We start from the raw sequence: 19,310 nt of genomic DNA, 5'->3' as shown, positions 1-19,310 counted from the left end.
CCTCTCCCCCACGTTTCTCCTGGTCTCAAGGAGGTCACTACACAAAAGCCCAGCTGGAGTTTTGACAGGAAAAATACAAAACCCACCAAACCTTTTTTTTTTTTTTTAAGTACCTCAATCTTTCCCAGCCTCCAGGGGTTTAATTCTCATCTGTAATAAGGCTCAGATTTGTAGATGGATTTTGCAAAGCTGTAGTTAACAATTAGAAATCTTTTATCACCTCAGCCTGTGGCCCCTTAGACCTGGTCCCCCTTTCTCGGGACCCCTTCCGCCCTCTCCAGGTGCATCTCCTCAGCAGAGGCTCTGCAAAAGAACGAACTTCTCTGTAAGTATCAATCCTCCTGATTCAGTAGCTGGCCTTTAAATTTACCTACATGGGTACTCTTCCTTCCTAGTTGTTGTCAACCGAGCCCACAGTGGAATCAGGCAAGGCTGCCTTGGGTTACTGAGTGAAGGGTATGAAGAGTGCTTCCTATGGCACTTGGGTTGGTGGTATTTGTTTCCTTGAAGTTGTCACAAAGTTTCCAGACTTTGAAAGTACAGAGCCAGAAGAAGCATTTTTCAATTCTGATAATTTCTGGCTGGTGCCTTTGAGACAAAAGGACTGGGGTAAACACAGGAGGAAGCTACAGTTTACCCTCTGCCCAACTGTGGGAGACCGAGAAGGACTGGAAGCTCCAAAGTGCTCCTTGGCATGAGGGCTCAGGGAGGCAGCAAAGGTGAACTCCTGTGTGAAGGCATAAAGTCTTCCCTTCAAGCCCTTCAATGACTCTCCCTAACTTGTCTGGAAATCTGTCATTAGAAATTCCTTGTTTGGACTGGAGCATTATTTCTCTTCAAATGTTCTCCTTGAAAATGGAATTGAAGCCAAAACATTCACAGTGCTTACGGCTGGGGGGGATTGTGGCTGATTTTTGTTTTCCAAATTCTGTCTTTCTGTATTTTTAAGCGTTCTAAAGTAAGCATGCTTTACTTTGATGATCAGGACTAAAATCAACTTCTTTTTAAAACAAATAGAAAATCTCTCCATCCACTTGCAATTCCCTGAACAGTCATCATGCAACTTAAGCAGAAGGAAAGGTGAATTACTTCAAGGATAAGTTTTCTAGAAAGGAGAATCTCAAGGAAATGTTTTTGCTACCTATTAGAGCCAGTGGAAGCTGGGAGTGGGGTGTGGAGGGGAGGCAAGTGTCTCCCATTCCTCTGAGGGGCTGTGAGGTCCAGGGATGGAGAAATGAGGCTATCTGACAGAAGAGACCTGTGACGGCTTTCATCAGTTCTAGAAGGTCCTTTTTTGAGCCAGACAACCCAAATTGTCCTGTTCCACTTAGTCTTTTGAGAGTGCCTTAAAAAGACTATGCACAAAAGATGGGGAGAATATCAGGGCAAGTATCCAGGTGAAAAGGGGTTAAGTCAGGAGCTGCTGTCAGTCTTGACCCTCCTAATCCTCTCCTGCAGTTCCAATCCCTCCCCTAAGGAAGATTAGGTAAGGATCCTAAGTGAAACTTTTCCCCAGCCTTTGGACCATGGAGTATTTTGGCCTCATTCCTGGAAGACAAATTCAGATGGCAATGTCTAGAGTTCTCTGTACCTCCAGCACAGCCAGCATTTGGCTTCTAGGATCCCTCAAAGAGAGGTTTATTTTAAAGCTCTCTACTTCTAATAGCAGTTTTTCAGTGTTCCATATTTGTAAAAATGCCCTCCTGCCCCCATTACCTTATTTGAGATTCAAAACCCTAGAGATGAGAAAACTAGGATCCCTAGCTTTGAGAAGCTAGGGGTTGCTTCGCAAAGGTTCCAGGTGGAACTGAGTCAAGAAACTGCATCTTCTGACATTCAGGTCAGGACCCTTTATCTAACTTACGTCTTCCCTAACCTCTATAGTACTCATCAAACAAAGAACAGCAGAGTCTAGCATGGTTCACTACCCAATCACTTGCTATTTTGTCTAGCTTGTCTTCCTGACCCTGGCTGGAAGCTAATCCCCTGTGGAGTCATTTCTCCCATTTGAATAAGTTCTGGCAACTTCTCAGCTATGCCAAATCACTTTCTAAAGATTCCAACTCTCAATGAGGCATTTTCTTGACTCTGCTCTCCCCATTCCTCAAAATACTTTCCTACTTTATTCCTACTGAGTCAGGGCTGGCTTTGAGGAGAGGTTCTCTTCTTGGGGGTACTTTTGATTCCAATGGGAAACTGAAGCTCGACTCTTCCGACGTCATCCCAGGAAGAGTGAAGCAAAAGCTGCTCCTCTGGGACTCAGGAGAACTTCCCCATAAAAATTTCAAGATAGCTCACCATCTTTCACTAAAAACTCAGATTTAGATAGAAGGTACAAAAAAAAGTATTTAATCCATTCTGATTAGGAAGTGGAGGAGGGCCCAAGGACAGTTTTAAGAAGATGAATTCTGAAGGATAACTTACAACTAGCCAAGCAAGTGGTGGGTGGCAAGGGTTTGGAGAGAGACATAAAGGCAGATTCAGACAAACACAAGTGCTCAGGTATGGCTGGATCATGTGTTGTATGTGTGTGTGTGTAGGAGCATAAGGCATGAAATTGGCAGTTAATGGCAAGAAGTAAGGCTGAGAAGAACAGACAATATAGGGCTTTTCTGGGATAGGGAGATTGAACTTTATCCTGAAAGGAATTAGAAGTTCCTGAAGCTTTTGAAACATGGCAAAGAATAAGGGGATGGTCATGATTTGACTTTCACTTTAGAAAGATTCTTGACTCCTGGATAGATAATTGATTCCAGGGGCGGGGGGAAGCAGTGAAATTGGAGATGGAGAGTAGTGGATAGATTCATTTATTTGGAAGTTAGACCTGATAGGACTTCACAATAATTATGTCAAGAAAAGGTGAGGAATCAAAGGTGACTGGGTTATTAGATGGTTGATGGTTTCATTGAGATAGCGAACTGAGAGAAAGAACATTGTATAAGGGGTAGTTTGAGGGTGGGAAAGCAGAGGGCAGATGATTTCAACTTTGCAAATGTTGAGTTTGAGGTATTATTAACACATCTAGGTGGGGGCCATTCCAAAAGCAGTTGGCTATACAAACCTTGAGTTCAAGACAGAGAGATCTGAGCCAGGTGTTGTGGTGCATACTGTGATCCTAGCTTTCCAGAGACTGAGGCAGGAGGATCATGAGTTTGAGGCCAGCCTGGCCTACATAAAAAAAAAAAATCAAATGTGTGTGTGTGTGTGTGTGTGTGTGTGTGTGTGTGTGTGAGAGAGAGAGAGAGAGAGAGAGAGAGAAAGAGAGAGAGAGAGAGAGATGTGGCAGAGGTATGGATTTAGGAGTCACTGGAATCAAGAATGAGATCACACATGAGAATGAGAAGAGCAGTCTAGATGAAACCCTGAGAGGAGGAAATAGATTTAAATAGTGGGCAGAAAAGAAAATCAACTTTGAGTCTCACTTGGAGCTGGTGGAGTGGCTCAAGAGGTAAGAATGCCTGCCTAGCATATGTGAGGCCCTGAGTTCAAACTTCAGTGCCACCAATAAATAAATAAATAAAAATAATAGTGAGCAGAAGAAGAGAAATTTATAAAGGATATCTAGAAGAACCATGTTGAGGGGTGGAAAAAAATTGGAAGTAGTGCTACAGAAAACAAGGAAGAAGGCACTTCTATGAAGGAGAGGGGCAAGCTGAGATGATAAGAGATATGACCATTGGGTGCAGGAACAAGAAAATCATTGATAACCTTGATGAGAACATTCTCAGTGAAGAGTGAATGGCAGAAGCCAGGCTGCAGAGAGCTGAGAAGTGAGCAGGAGGGTGACAAAGCAGAGAGACATCAAAATTAAATGGCTTGTTTAAGGAGCTTGACTGCAAAAACAATGATCAAGATAAAGAGTAATAGCTGCATAGGGAGGAAGCAGGGTAAGCATTTTGGAAAAGAGTGGGAAATATTTAAAGTCATCACTGGGAAGATGCTTACCAGTGAGAAGCAGCATTGAAAGCCTAATTAAGAGGTGCAGTCATGATCAGGACTCAATTGTACCCACATGAGCAAGAAGAAAACCAGTGTCAGGAAGGGACTTGTTCAGTGTCACGACTGATAACTGAAAGAGTTCATCAAATGTTTATTGGCTCCTGTTCTTCATTGCTTTGCATCACCATTAACATTGTCATATTTGACACTAATGAATAGTATTGACTATCAACCATGTGTCCAATGCTGTGGAGGCACAATAAAAGTTTAATATAGGCTTTTTACCCTCAAATTGCTTATAATTTATTGAAAAGATATTCAACAAATGAATATATATGTCTATATGTATGTATACATGTATATGTGTATATGTCTATATGTATGTAAATATATCTATATGTGTATATATGTACATATATACATATATATATTTCTCTGTATCTTTTCCTCCATCTCCCTTTCCCCTATTTACTACCTCTTCCTCTGATCCCCTTCATCTCAATCTTCTTTCCCAACATGCAGTAGCATGTTGGTAACCTTTACACTACAGTATTACTAACTCATTTAGAAAGTCTATTATATAGTCATATGGAGCCCCTCAAACCTCTTGAGCCCTTTACCATTCATTAAGAAGATATTTTTGAGCACCTGCTCTGAATGAAGCACTATGTAAGGCACAAGAGGTACAGATATATATAAATTACAGTTCCTTCCCTCAAGTAGCTCATGCACCATCGTATATTGACTTGCATTGCTTTCCTGTACATGTGTGTTACCTTCTAAATTAATTCTTCTTGACCTAACCTTTTCTCTAGTTCCTGGTCCCCTTCTCCTATTGGCCTCTGTCGCTTTAAAGTATCTGCATTAGTTTCTCTGCTTTGAGGGCAACAAATGCTATCTAGTTTTTTGGGTATCTTACCTATCCTCATACCTCCCAAGTGTGCTCTCACTTTATCATGTGATCAAAGTCCAATCCCCTTGTTGTGTTTGCCCTTGATCTAATGTCCGCATATGAAGGAGAATATATGATTTTTGGTCTTTTGGGCCAGGCTAACCTCACTCAGAATGATGTTCTCCAGTTCCATCCATTTACTTGCGAATGATAACATTTCATTCTTCTTCATGGCTGCATAAAATTGCATTGTGTATAAATACCACATTTTCTTAATCCATTCGTCAGTAGTGGGGCATCTTGGCTGTTTCCATAACTTGGCTATTACAGGAAAGCAATGCAAGTCAACTCCCTGTATAGCTATCCTTATCTCAACTAGCAAAATCCCTTGGTCCTTCCTATTATTGCTTATACTCTCTCTTCAACAAAATTAGAGGTAAGGGCAAAATAGTTTCTGCCTGGTAGCAAGGGGGTAGGGGGGAGAAGGAGGGGGCAGGAGAGTAAGGGAGGGGGCAGGGGGAAGGGGGGAGAAATGACCCAAACATTGTATGCACATATGAATAAAAGAAAAAAAAAATAGCTCATACACAAGCTGAGAACAGTAAGAGTTTTAACAGGAAACTGCAATATAATGCAAAAAGTATACCTCTACCTCAGTTTCCTCATCTACTATAGATCAGGGTTTATTAGTATATATCACAAAGCAGTTGTGATAATTAAATGAGTTAACACATGTAAAGTGCTTATAATGGTTTCATAAGAAGCATGATATAGCTGTGCATGGTGACACAGGCCTACTATCCCACCGATAGGGAGTCTGAGGCAAGAAGATGGAAAGTACAAGACCAGCTATTGTAATTATTATTACTGTGATGATGAAAGTAAATAAATTCAAGATACTATAAGAATATAGAAGAAGGGCACTTGACACCAGGATAAAATAAGAGTTATCTGAGCTGAGCCCGAAAGGATGAAAAAGCATTACTTACACAAAAGAAAAAAGAATCCAGGGTATTCCTCAAAGAATAGCTAAAACACTGCATGATATGATTGAGGAGCTGAGAGTAATTTAGTTCCGCAAGAGTATAGAGTATAAGGAGGGGAATGGAAAGAGGTGAAGCTTGAGAGGTCATGGAGTACAAACAAGCTTGAACTTTATCCTTTTAGCCAATTGGGAGCCATTGGAATGTCTTATTTAGAGTAGTGACTTGATGAGATTAATGTGTTCAAAGATTATCTTGGCAACAGTGTGGAGAATGAATTGGAGGAGGCAAGATTGGAAGTAAGACCAGTTAGGAAGCTGTTGCTTCCAGGTGAGACAAAATGATGAAACCCTGTATTAGGAAGTAGCTACAGAGATGGAGAAAAAAAGAGGGAGTCATGGCTTTGAGGTATATTGAAGAGATAGAACTGGTGGGGCATAGTAATTGTAGGATGCAGGGAATAAACAGGGGAAAAATGTCAAGGATCACTCCCAGGATTTGGGGATTTTGGTCTGGTATAAGGGAACACACGAGCCATGCCCCAGTTCTTTTTTGCTTTAGTTATTTTTCAGGTAGGGTCTCACAGTGTTAACTGGGGCCTGGTCTCAGACCAAGATACTCCTACCTACAGCCTCCCACATAGCTGTGACCACAGGCATAGGCCACCATGTCTCACTAACTTTTTTGCCCAGGCTGGCCTCAAATCAAGATCCTCCTGATCACTAGCAGAGTAGCTCAAGCAGTAAAAGCGCCTGCCTAGCAAGTGTGGGGCCCTGAGTTCAAACCCAGTGCCACCAATAAATAAATAAATAAATAAATAAATAAATAAATAAATAAAAATGTTGCCATTTAAAAATGTAAAAACTTCTTGGGGGAGGTGGGATAAAGGAAAATGATGAAGAGAGTGAATTCAAATATAATAGATTGTAAGAACTTTTGTAACTGTCTCAATGCATCCCCAGTACAATAATAATATGATAAAAAATGTAAAAAAAAAATCTCCTGATCGCTGCCTCTCAAGTAGCTAAGACTATAGGTGTAAGCCACAGCCCAGCCCCAACAAGAAATGTTGACTAGAAGATTCCTCTGTCAGTGTTTGAAGATCAGGAGGTTTTATACTGGAAATCCAGATGTGGGAATGCCAGCAGATGGGTAATAGATTAAGCCATGGGGTCTATGGCTATACTATCCTGAATGTGCCCAATCTCATCTGATTTTGGAAGCTAAGCAAGGTGGGGTCAGGTTAGTACTTGGACAGGAGAATAAGCCATGAGGGGTGGGTGTGTTTGCTCAGGGACAGAGTGTTAATTGGCAAAAGAATGGACCTCTAAGGAATACTCCCATTTAAGTAATGGGTGGAGAAAGAGAAATTTTGAAGAAGGTGAAAATGCAACAGGCAGATTGTAGTGGGTTAAAAGATTAGTGAGATGGAGGGTCTTGTAGGAGATGGGGAGAGTGGGTGTACCCTTGATTTTTAGTGTCCTGAACCTTGGAGAAAGTAAGGACTTGCTGAACACTGCAAAATCCTGTACCTTTCTGAGATTTCAAAGGATTGCCTTGGATGCCTGTTGCTTACAGTCTTCTATTCCCTTTTGTCTGTCCATACTGATGTCCCTAACAGATAGCCCAGGGAACTTGAGGCTCCTTCTAGGATCTGAAACAGCTTTTCTCTAGAGCCCTCCTACATCATCTGGGAGGCTGATGATGGGAGCATCTGTTAGGAGATCAGACAGGAAATATCTGGTGTGTTAGAATTGCAGGGAGGGGCACTTGGGCTAGCCTGCAGAGAGGAAGTTGGGCAAGGTTTGGAGGACCGGAACTCTCAGAATGTGAATAGAAAGCTTTGCCACTTGCCCCAATCTGTTTGGGAGCAGATTTTCACCATGGGCAGGATGATCCAGGGCTAGGCCACTAATCTCTAGTCCCTTAGAGATTCAAGGAGTTTCTAACAAGCTGGAATCCAAGGCTACATTCTAGGACCTGTTCCTCCTGATACAGTCCCCTGGAGTTTGGCCTCAGTCTGTGAGTTAGGGGCCATGTGGCCCTGTTGCTTGGCAATATGCTAAACAGCAGGCTTGGTGACTAGCAGTGGCATTAACACAATCACCAAAACTGCTACTGCCATCACTACCTTCTCGGAAAGCAGCCACCTGTCTGGCCTCTGCCTTTGTCTGACTGCCAACCTAAGGCATGCGCCTACGCAGGAGGTGATGACATTTTGGCTCCAGTTTCAAAGTTTTTTTTTTTTTATTTCTTGTGTGTTATTTCTAAAGATAACAAAGGTCAAAAGGCATCCAGCATTTTCTGGTTTCTCATAAGCTTCTGGTCAATATTTAATCTGGTTTATGGATTCTTTTTTTTAAGGTTTTCTAGATGCCTTTCTGAGCCTTCTTGTGGCCACCCACAGACACTTGTAAGGAGGAGACAAGTCAGCCCGACAGAGACAATTTGAAATGAGGGATTAGAGCCTGGGATCCAAGGAGCAACAGCTGCATTCAGAAGACAAAGTAACAGGCCCTGAAGATACTTCTACTGAGAGGTCTGCCATGGCCTCTCTTGGCGTACAACTTGTGGGCTACATCCTTGGCCTTCTGGGGCTGTTGGGCACATTGGTTGCCATGCTGCTCCCTAGCTGGCGAACAAGTTCTTATGTTGGTGCCAGCATTGTAACAGCAGTCGGCTTCTCCAAGGGCCTCTGGATGGAGTGTGCCACACACAGCACAGGCATCACCCAGTGTGACATCTACAGCACCCTTCTAGGCCTGCCTGCTGACATCCAGGCTGCCCAGGCCATGATGGTGACATCCAGTGCAATCTCCTCCCTGGCCTGCATTATCTCTGTGGTGGGCATGAGATGCACAGTCTTCTGCCAGGAATCCCGAGCCAAAGACAGAGTGGCTATAGTGGGTGGAGTTTTCTTCATCCTTGGAGGCCTCCTAGGCTTCATCCCAGTTGCCTGGAATCTTCATGGGATCCTGCGGGACTTCTACTCACCACTGGTGCCTGACAGCATGAAATTTGAGATTGGAGAGGCTCTTTACTTGGGCATTATTTCCTCCCTGTTCTCCCTGGTAGCTGGATTCATCCTCTGCTTTTCCTGTTCATCCCGGGGAAATCGCACCAACTACTATGATGGCTACCAGGCCCAGCCTTTTGCCACTAGGAGCTCTCCAAGGCCTGGTCAACCAGCTAAAGCCAAGAGTGAGTTCAATTCTTACAGCCTGACAGGGTATGTGTGAAGAACTAGGGGCCAGAGCTGGGGGGTGGCTGGGTCTGTGAAAACTAGTGGACAGTGTCCCCAGAGCCACAGGTGAGGAACATTGCCACTGGATCATGTCAGAAGGTATTGCTGAGAATAGACTGACTTTGGCTTCTGAATCCAGTGAAGGCAGAAATGGGAGCTGGTATGACAGCAGGCAGGTTGAATTGTCAAGGATACTTGCCAAGCCAGCCTTTCTATTTCCCTCACTTTGCCCCTATGCCCTTAAACTCCACTCCACACACACACACACCTTTGGCCAGGCCCCAGAGTCTCTTTCCTGTCCTTTTGGTTGACCTGGGAATCCATCCCCAAACCCACTAATCACATCCCATTGACTGACCCTCTCTGTGATCAAAGATCCTCTCCCTGTAGTTGAGGTTGGCTCTGGAGGACAGGGAGAAGGAACGGTAGCTTTTTTTGAGTATAGCTCTAACCTCCTTCTCAAACCAGCCTCCAAAGAAATGGGTTGGTCAGGCGCTGGAGCTTCCATCCCACTCTTGTTATGATTGCAGAGTGTCCAATCTGGTTTGTGCATGAACTGAAAGAAAGCCACTGCACGATATTCAGGGAATAGAAAGCAACTGGGTGCAGGACTGGAAGGCAGTCTGGGACCAAAAAAAACCAGACCATTTTCCAGGGCACTTCCCAGAATTTCCTCACACTTGTGGGTCAGGGACTGAGCCTATGGCTAGAGCAAAGCACAAGAAAAGAAGATATGGTTGAAAACTCAAGGCAGTAGCAGACTTGGACTCCACTGAGGAACTGCTTGAGAAGTGCAATTCCAACTTTCACTGAAGCCTCTGCCTCCCTCTGGGGTACCTGGTCTGGCCTCCTGTCTAAACTATAAGGCTGAGGGACCTAGACAATGGTTTCCTTAGGGACAATCAACCAGTTTTTCTAGAACTGGCCCTTAGCTAGGAGATGACAACATGGGAGCTGTGGAGGACTAAAGAAGATACTGCTCCTTGACTCTGGCCAAGAAAAAATAAGAACTTTTGTATCTAAGAAGCTGGGTGGGCATGTGTGATGGCTCCAGTGAGTGTTTCTACTGTTCCAGAAAGAGGCAGTCTCCCACCCCAAGAGTCTTCAGAACTGATGGAAAATCAGTGTGAAAGGCTGAGATCAGGTTCACAGAGCACAACAGAGCCTCTGACAGACCAAAGAACCACATGGGTCCCTTGTTGTTTTTCCCCTCACCATCCATCCAGCCACTCATCAGACGATACCCCTAAGGGGACCCAAGGGCTTCAATGTGGAACATCCATGCCCAAGGTGCTGTGACCATGATCTGAGCAATAGCTGAGATGCTGGTTGAGATTGCAATTGAGGTGGGAGAATAGAAAATTGTTCCCAGGCAGACAGTTCCACCTTGAAGGTCCATTTCCCCTGGAGTAGGAGTAAGAGTCATAAACCAGAGGCATTTTTCCTCAGCAGCCTAATGTGACTAGCTTCTGAAGATATCCAGCACACCTCCCCAAACCTCAGTGACAGCAAAAGGGGCCCATTCACAGAGTCCCTCTAATACACCTTTCACATTTCCACCTTGCCTATGTTCAAGCTGTTCTAACCTGGAAGCCCTTTTCCTTTAGCCAAGTCATCCCTCTGCATGGAGAACTTGCTTAGTATCACCTCCTTCATTGAGCTTTTTCTGACCACTCCATCCCCATCTCACTCCTCCCTTCTTCAACCCTCAATGTATACATTGCTTATTGATGCTTATCATTCATAATTTTTGATTGATAATTTTGTGTTGTGTGTGTGTGTGTGTGTGTGTGCGCGCGCATGCCTATGTGGGATCTCAAAAGCTCATTATAAGCACTGGAAGGGCAGGTGACGTATCTTAGATCTGTCTGTATACCTGTCTGTAATGGTGCTGAGCACATAATAGGTGATCAATAAACACTTGATGATTAACTGTTTCATTGATTAAAAGGGGCCCATACAAAGCACATGTGACTGAAAGGAATTGGGGTAAGAGGAGGGGGGTGGGTAGAAGCTGGCCTTTCTCCACAAAGGGTGGATAGAATATTCCAGATTTTACTGGATACAATTAGAAAGCATGACAATACCCCTCACCAAGGAACCTCTTTGTCTTGACCAGTGCCCCTCCGTTTTCATAATGATCATTTCATTTAAGTTATTTACTAAACGGTTAAGTGTTTATTCCTTTCATTCTTGGAATACCATTATCTGGAAGGGGAAATAGATCTGATAATCTCCATTTGTCAGACGGGAACTAAGGCCCACATAAGTAAAGAGATTTTCCTAGAGCCACACAGCTGGTTTTAGTTCCTTGGTCTCTTGACTCACCAATAAGGACCTTGATGATAGGAAGAGCCTGCCAGAGGTTCCCAAGCAGCCTGAAGAAAATAACTTATGGTTAATAAGGTAACATGGGGCATGCAGGTTCTCCTGGACTCCCAAGAGGGAGAGATCTGGGAAAGTAGCAATTCATCGAGTGTACCACCTGGAACTGCCCCCTCTCCCATGCTGGGTCCAGCCAACTATCCCACCAGGGGGATGCCATATTTCCATTTAAGTAAGACATAGCACCTCAGTTCTAATTCTCCTAACTCTGAAGGGCCTATTATTGGCTTCATTGGGAATTAACAAAACCTAATTCAATTAATAAGTCAACACTGATAATAATGGAACCATATGAGATTCAGCTAGGAAGCCTCAGCACGTAGGATCTGGTTACTATACACTACCCTTGCACTTCTGAAGTGGACCTTCTTTGGTGTAGAGGCTAAAACTCTTCAACTAAGCCCATTTAGAGGGAAAGTTAGGGAAACAGAGGAGTCTCTGGAGAGAAGTATAACAAGAAGTCTCATCTCTGGCCTGGCAGCAGGAACCCCAGAGTGCTTGTCTGGGGGTCTTGAAAGATGGGGCTGCCTTGCTGACTCTGCTGTACTGAGTGGGCAGCTGTCTGGTATGGGCTCTGATGACCAACCACCTGGCAGCCAAAGCACTTTAAGATCTAGCAACTTCACTGAATCCTCCAAATATGTCAATAAAGTAGGTTTTTCACAGAAGAAAAAATGGAGGACCAGAGAGGTAAGTAAAATCCCTTGAGTTAAGAATGTCTGTGTCTGGTTATAAACTTAGACACTCTTCCCATAGCAATGTGGGTCTGGGATTCTGGTCTCAGAAGGTACAAGAGGGCCTGTTGCTCTTCAAACTCTTACAGACTCCCTTTCCCTGTCTGCCATTGGAATAGAAGGGCTCATGAGGTAAGTAGGGCACAGAGCTTCCCTTTGTCTTAGGGTGAGGCTGGCCTGGGGGGTTCTTCTTTCCTTTGTTAATCTAAGAAGTTTCAATGGAAGGAATTAGAAGCTCATTCTCAGCTAGAAAAGCCAGGGCAGATCTGACAAATAGCCACTGATCCTTTTGGGCAAGAAAAGTCTTGCTCTAGGTTCCCAGAAATCTTTCTGAGTCTGGGCCTAAGTTGAACTGCTCTCAATGCTCCCCCCCCCCCCGCCCCCGCCATTTCCTTTCATCATAAAGTAATTTAGATTAACCAATGACCTAGTGCACAGTGAAGGTCATTGTGCTTAGGTCCCTACTTCATGGCTCTGACCCTTGCACGAGGAGAGGTGTTTCTTCCCTCCTTCATTCCTCTGATAATAGCATGACTCATGTTTTTCTCCTTGAGGCCCTAGTGACACACTGCTAAGTGATCATTAATGGAGGTGAGGAGACCAAAACCAGCTTAGTGGAAAGGTAAGCTCCAATGTTCTGAAGATCTTCATCCAGCCAATCAGCCACTCAACGAGCCATGAAGCCCTCCAGTCAGTCAGACCTCACTAACTGAACTCTTACTCTGTGTCAGGCAATGTGATAAAGGCTGTGAAGATGATAAGGATGAACAATGTAAAGTCTATGCCTTGGAGAAGCTAACAGGTAATCTAGGGGAGAAAAGTGATATACAAAGCAGAATACAGACAGATAGGGAAGAAAGTAACTTTAGAGGTGTCAGGGGCTGAGAAATGTATTTATATAAGTCCCTTTAAATCTCAATCCATATGAGATGAGGATCTCAATATTTGAGCTTGGAAGGGGTAAGGATGATCAGAAGAGACTGCTTCCTGCAGCTGCAGTAGTATGGGAAACTGAGAAAAAGGGTGAAGAGTAGTGCTATGGAGGAAAAAGGGCTAGATCAGACAGCCAAGCTATTACCTGTTTGAGTTTGCATCACAGGACCCCTAAGATACTCTAAGAGAGTAGTGACCCTGCCCTGGGGTTCAGCCTCTCCTCCTCTACATCCTTCCCTTGGGCAGTTCTTTAGAAATTTCTGGGGCAAGTAGAAATTAAAGAAGAGCAAATGAGGCCTTGCAGGGTCAACTGTTCCCTCCCACTCAGCCCTGAGCACACGGACAGGGTATTCTTTCATGTCTGCAACTGCCCACTCTGGGACACAGAGGCTCTAGGCTGGGAAGTCATGTGCTCCTCCTCATCTGGCTGAAACCTGGCCTTTACCCAGCCTGGTCTCCCTGCCCACGCGGCTACTGGCTTTGATGAGAATTTCTGTTATCTCAAGAGGGAAAGGAACCTCAAACAGGAAGTCCAGCAGGTTATCTCTCTCTTATGTTCACTATATGCTATGATGTGATCACTGATAAAAGATTAACAGGCTGTTATACAGTTATACAGAGGTAATAATCTGACCACCCTCTCCTACCCACAGCCCACCACTTTCCTGAATTGCATTCAGAAATTCCTTATTAACTCTTGCCAACAATTCCCTGCTCTAGGCCCCACTGCTCCAGATGGCAAGCAGGAGTGTCTTAGGGCTGGACAAAGCAGGAAACCACCATATAAGCATACATCATCAGGTCCTTCTTTTGGTTTTGCTTGATGGGATTGGGGTTTAAACTCAGGGTTTCATACTCGCAAAGCAGGTGCTGTACCATCAGGTTCTTTTTAGGAGAGACCCACTCCTTTCCTGTCATCCCTAAAGTCTCATTTCTCCAGACCGGCACTCTTACCACTTCACAAGTGACCTCCTAGAAGGACTTTGAAGAAATTTCTGCTTGCAAACACTCATAATCTTGTAGAGATAACACTGAAGTATCTTTTAAGAGGATGGTAGGGAGTATGTGACATTAGATGCCAAATGAGTGGTGTGGCAGGCAAAACCAACCTTTGAGTGGTAGCTCCTGCTCTCCAACAGCACTGTCAGTCTGTGATATTCGACAAAGTTCTGTAGGGGTTGCTCAGGAGAAAGGCCAATTGCCCCCAAAACACACAGGGAAGGTATTCCTTGCAGCTTCTTTGCCTCCGTTTATTGTTTATTTCTGGAATTACCCAGTGGAACGCAAGGGGATGGATCAGCATCCTTCACGAGGGATATCTGATGATGTTGTAAAGACCTTACTGCCTTGGATTAAAGGTACTAAAAGCCTTGATTTAAAAATCAAGTAATTTTCTAGGAAGAGAAATATTCAGTCACAGATCAGTCATTGACACTAGAATTTTCACTAGTTTCTTAGTTTAGCTCTAAGGAGCCATAAAAGATGAAGCCAATGGATTTAGAAAACTAGAACAGCAATTCAGACAACAGACTATGGAATCTGGGGGACAAAGGAACTTCTCTGGTAACATAGACACCCTTCAACTACATAACTCAACAGCTTCAAAGAGGAGACAAGGTAGAAGTCAAGAAAAAGGCAGACAGGATGAAAAAGGGGGTGCCATCCTCCCGTTGGTCAGTCCAGAGGCAACCTCTATGGTTAATTTTACTCCTCTGTGTGTAATAATAAACCAACATGTTCTCAAGTGTCACTTTCTCATTCTCCAAGACTTGTCCAACTCAGCACTGTCTGGGGAGGGGGGTTCAAAGGAGCCAGTGAGAACACCCTGGGCAGAGACCAACAAGTCCAAGACCTCCTGGAGTGTAAGAATAAGATCCTGATGACTGTTTTGATATCAGGAAAGTTGCCAACCAACAGTCAGAGTGAAAAACCCAGTCAAGAGGAAATGAATTTCCATGTTTGGAGAAATATTTGTTACATAAGTAAACAATTTTCTGATCATGAGGACAGTTAAACATTGTGTGGGATTATGGAAAGCTCTTCATTATAAATTCCTATTAGTGTGGGCTGACTTTAAGCATTTTCCTATGGAAAGACTAGACTCATCGAATGGTATAACTGGCAAAGAGCTTGGGCTCTAGAGTCAGAAAATTCTGCATCTGGATTTTTGCCTTGACACTTTGGGAAAGCCACTTCAATTCTCTACATTTTAGTTTTCTCCCGGGTAAAATGGCATTATCTGTCTTTCAGTATGATCATTGCATAAATTCTAACAAATAGTTAACTGTTATGTAAGCATACTGGTGACCTAAAGGGTAGTGTCACTCACACCAAAATGTGTGCATTTTTGGGGCACAGGGACAGATGACAGGTATATTTTCTACTAGGGGTCTGAATCTACACTTAGAGGAAGAGTCTTTCCCAGGCCAAAACTTCTCAAGATTTTTTCCCTAAATCTTAAGTAACCTAAAGACCTTGGATAGGTTTCAACTCATTAAGAGTCTATTAATAGAAGCCAGGACCTCTGACATGAGAAGTTGGAGAGAAAAGGGATGGTTTTTACCTTTATTCAGGTGTACAAGTATTCGGGGTGGAACAGAATCTTGATTCATCAGGGTCCACAGCTAGAGAAACACTCAGTTCAAGGGAATTGAAGACTGGGGTAACTTCCTAAACCTAGGCACAATTTGGGAGATTTCAAAAGCCACCTTCCTAATTTGCAAACTCCAAAAGCTACATTGTTGAGCTGGGGACATGGCTCAAGTGGTAGAGCACCTGCCTAGCAAGTAAGAGACCCTGAGTTCAACGCCCCAAGTACAGCTTTTAAAAAACCCAAAAGTCCCATTGTTAAGCAGGTTTAACACAGCCTACCTCAAGCCCTTGGTTCATTCTGTTCCTTATGCTCCAAACTGGGTAATTCATCCTCCTGGGTATTGTATTTACACCCCACTGTCTTGTGACTTTATAATACTCCCTGTAACTGGAAAGCCCTCACCCCCACACCACTAGCTTTCTAATTCTTACAGGTTTTCAGGGCTTATCTGGAAAACTAGACCTTTTGGGGAGCACTTTCCTCAGCTCTTACCTAATTGAGAACACAATGGGCAGATGTATAGAACGTGTTTGGCATGTAGAAAGCATCCAAAACATTTGTGCTATTTTATCTAAAAGTGGGTTGGAATTTCTGATGATTCACATCAAAATTTTGAGTAATGACAAGTTTCTTCTGCAGATTTTATTTTCCATTAGAAAATAAGACTGGGGATATTTCAGTGGTAGCACATATGTTTAGTGTGCACAAAGCCCTGGGTTCAATCCTCAATACCAAAAAAATTTTTTATTCATGTATCAATGACTAAGCTTTCATATACCTAGAACTGACAGTGAGTTCATTCAGTTATTTAGTTTACTATCCTAACCTGTACTCTTTTTGATTCAGAATGTATGGTTCCCATCTAAATCATGATTTGCGGCTGTCCATGTCATGAAGCATGCCATTTCTAGGGGTGAAATCACACTTGGCTTAGCCTGAGCTTACACCCAGCATTCCTGAGCAAAGCCCTATGCTTCTCCATTAATGTAGTACTACTGAAAGATGTCGTATCTGGAGATTGCTCTTAGGAACCAAGTCTCTGCCTTAAATTGTTAGCCTAGATAATTTGTAATTACTAACCATGGACAAACAAATCTTTCTGCTCCCTGGTGCCACAAGTTCTCTAGTCATCTTCTAGCTGCATATTTTTTCCACGTAACAAGTATATACCTTGCGCCTGAAACCCGTTTCCTTGATACTTGTTCTGTTCTTTGGTTGGGGGCAGATCTTTCTTTTTTCAATTGAAATAAACTATCAACACTCTTGAAAAAGAATTTTTCTCTATTACTTCTTACTCTCAAGATCTTGTCTGTACAGTCTTCTCACAGTTTTATTTCGTAGTGCTCAGTACTTAAGAATTGCATGCTAGGGAGTGTCCTTTTGATACTACTCAGAATGTTTCTGGTTAAATAAAACTCATTTTCCTTTGGCAGTCTTTCTAATTATTCATATCAAAGATTAGCAAAAGAGAAACACTAGGCCATTCACTCAGTGACCCCCTCCTATAACTTGTAGCAATTACTGTCTCAGTCTTTCATTTTTAGAGTTTAATGCCCAGGGTTGCAATCTACCTCTCTCATACTGTATCTATCCAATACCTTCTATGAATAGTTTAGATTATCGAGATGGAGATATGAACAAAACACAATTTCCACCATTAACTCATTCATTATCAATCATTTTTTGATTATTTACTATATCCTGGGTACTATGATAAGCAGGAGGATACAATGGTTGGCAAAGACAGGCATGGCCCTTGCTTTCATGGAACTTATTAAGGGAGACAAATAGGGACTATACGTATTGTGTTCAACAGTATATATCATACAGCACATAACAGGTACCCAATAAATATTTGTTAAATGAGTGAAAGTAACTGACCAGGTGTATAATTATAAATTGTGAGAAATGATGTGAATTGAAAGAAATTATAAACAGAGGATAGTAGGGCAGGGGAAAAAAAGAAGTCATGTCTGAGGATGGATGAAGAATAGCTAGCCACACCAAGACTGGAAACACAGCAGTACAGAAGAGCAGTATGGGTAAAGAATGTCCAGGAGAAGGCACAGTATGAGTAAAGGCTCTGAGGTAAGTAAGAGACTGGTATTTTTCAGTGGGAAGCCAAGTGAGCAAGGAGAAAGTGGTAAATGATGAAAGGTTACTGAGATAAAAGTACAAAAAGTAGGCACTGTAAGGGGTTTGGATTTTACTCTAAGTTCAATGAAAAGTCATTTATTGGCTTTAAGCAGAGGAATTACATGATTTGATTTATATTTTCTAAAGTCACAATGTCTTCAGTGTTAAGACAATTGTGGGAACAAGAATTGACCCAAGGTCTGCCATTAGGAGTTATAATCCATAGGACATAATGGCAGTTTGGACTAAGGTAGTTGTGGCAAAAGTGAGTGGAGTCAAAATAGACTTTGGAAATAGAACTGACAGACTGTTTGACAAACTGGATGTGGGGGATGACAGAAGAGGAAAATTACAGATGACTTCCAGGTTTCTAGCTTAAGCAACTGGGTGGAAGGAAATGCAATTTTTCTAAGATGAGGAAAATTGTGGGGAAGGAACAGTCCTGGGGTAAGTCACTGTTTATTTTTGACATGATTTACTTGAAACATCTGTGGGATGTGTAAGTGTTGAATGTCACGTAGGCAGTTAACGATCTGAATCTGAAGCTTTCTAATAGGGAACATAGGACCAGGAAATTTGAGATAAGAGCCTTGTAAGTGACAAAAAAACTTAAAATGTTCAAAGAGAAATATCATGCCACCTGATTAATCAAAAGAATTTATATTGAAAAAAGTTTGCATTTGAACCAAAGTAAAGGTGATAAGGGAGAACATTCCAGGTAAAGGGAATGGAATAGCCAAGGTGCAGGAGAAAATCTTAAAAGTGTGCTTAGAAACTGAAAAAGAATTCAATTTGGATGGGATACAGTTTGTATTTGGTACATTGGAAGACGAGTCTACATAGGGTAGTTGAAGTCAAACCACAAAGGGCTTTGAGCACCATGCTAAGGAATTTGTATTGCATTTGGTTGGCAGTTGTAAGCACTAACAAGCCTTAAAGCAGAGACATGATCTGATAAAAGTTGTTAATAGTGATTTAGTGACATTAAATAGGGTCGACTTAGGCGTCAGAATGAGAGTCAAGGAAGGCCAGTTAAGAATCTATTTCAGGGCTGGGCATGGTAGTTTATACCTGTAATCCCAACTACTTGGGAGGCAGATATTGGGAGGACTGCAAATCAGGACTAGCAATAGGCAAAAAGTTAGCAAGACCCCATCTCAACAAACAACCCAGGCATGGTGGCTCAGGCCTATAATCCCAGACACATAGGAAGTATATGTAGGAGGATCATGCTGTAATGTCAGCCCAGGCAAAAAGTGTGAGACCCTACCTAGAAAAAAACTAAAGCAAAAAAAGGGCTGAGAGTGTGGCTCAAATGGTAGAACATTTGCCTAGCAAGCCTGAGACCCTGAATTCAAATCCTAGTATTGTCAAAAACTTTTTTTCATTACTAAGGCATGAGGTAATAAGGACATAAATCCTGATCATGGAGTTAAAAGGCAACTGTGAGAGAGACATCTGTAAGGAGAAT

General features: G+C 42.8%; 2 protein-coding genes across 4 annotated transcripts in view; one reads left to right on the top strand and one right to left on the bottom strand.

Moving 5' to 3' along the window:
- The window catches only part of Morc4 (MORC family CW-type zinc finger 4), an 88,608-nt gene that overhangs the window by 14,121 nt on the left and 55,177 nt on the right, over positions 1-19,310 (bottom strand). The window lies entirely within an intron of this gene.
- On the top strand, positions 241-10,990 carry Cldn2 (claudin 2). The gene is made up of 2 exons (XM_074062642.1): positions 241-325; positions 8,179-10,990. The coding sequence occupies exon 2, from the start codon at positions 8,361-8,363 to the stop codon at positions 9,051-9,053; it is 693 nt and encodes a 230-aa protein (XP_073918743.1). The 5' UTR covers positions 241-325; positions 8,179-8,360; the 3' UTR covers positions 9,054-10,990.

The sequence above is a fragment of the Castor canadensis genome, chromosome X (assembly GCF_047511655.1).
Source record: "Castor canadensis chromosome X, mCasCan1.hap1v2, whole genome shotgun sequence".
In the NCBI taxonomy this organism is placed as follows: Eukaryota; Metazoa; Chordata; class Mammalia; order Rodentia; family Castoridae; genus Castor; species Castor canadensis.
Note: the sequence above shows the minus strand (reverse complement) of the source record. Positions and strands in the feature narration are given on the sequence as shown.

What these genes read in the sequence shown, in the direction of transcription:
- Cldn2 (XM_074062642.1), top strand. Translation starts at nt 8,361, where the DNA reads ATGGCCTCTCTTGGCGTACAACTTGTGGGCTACATCCTTGGCCTTCTG.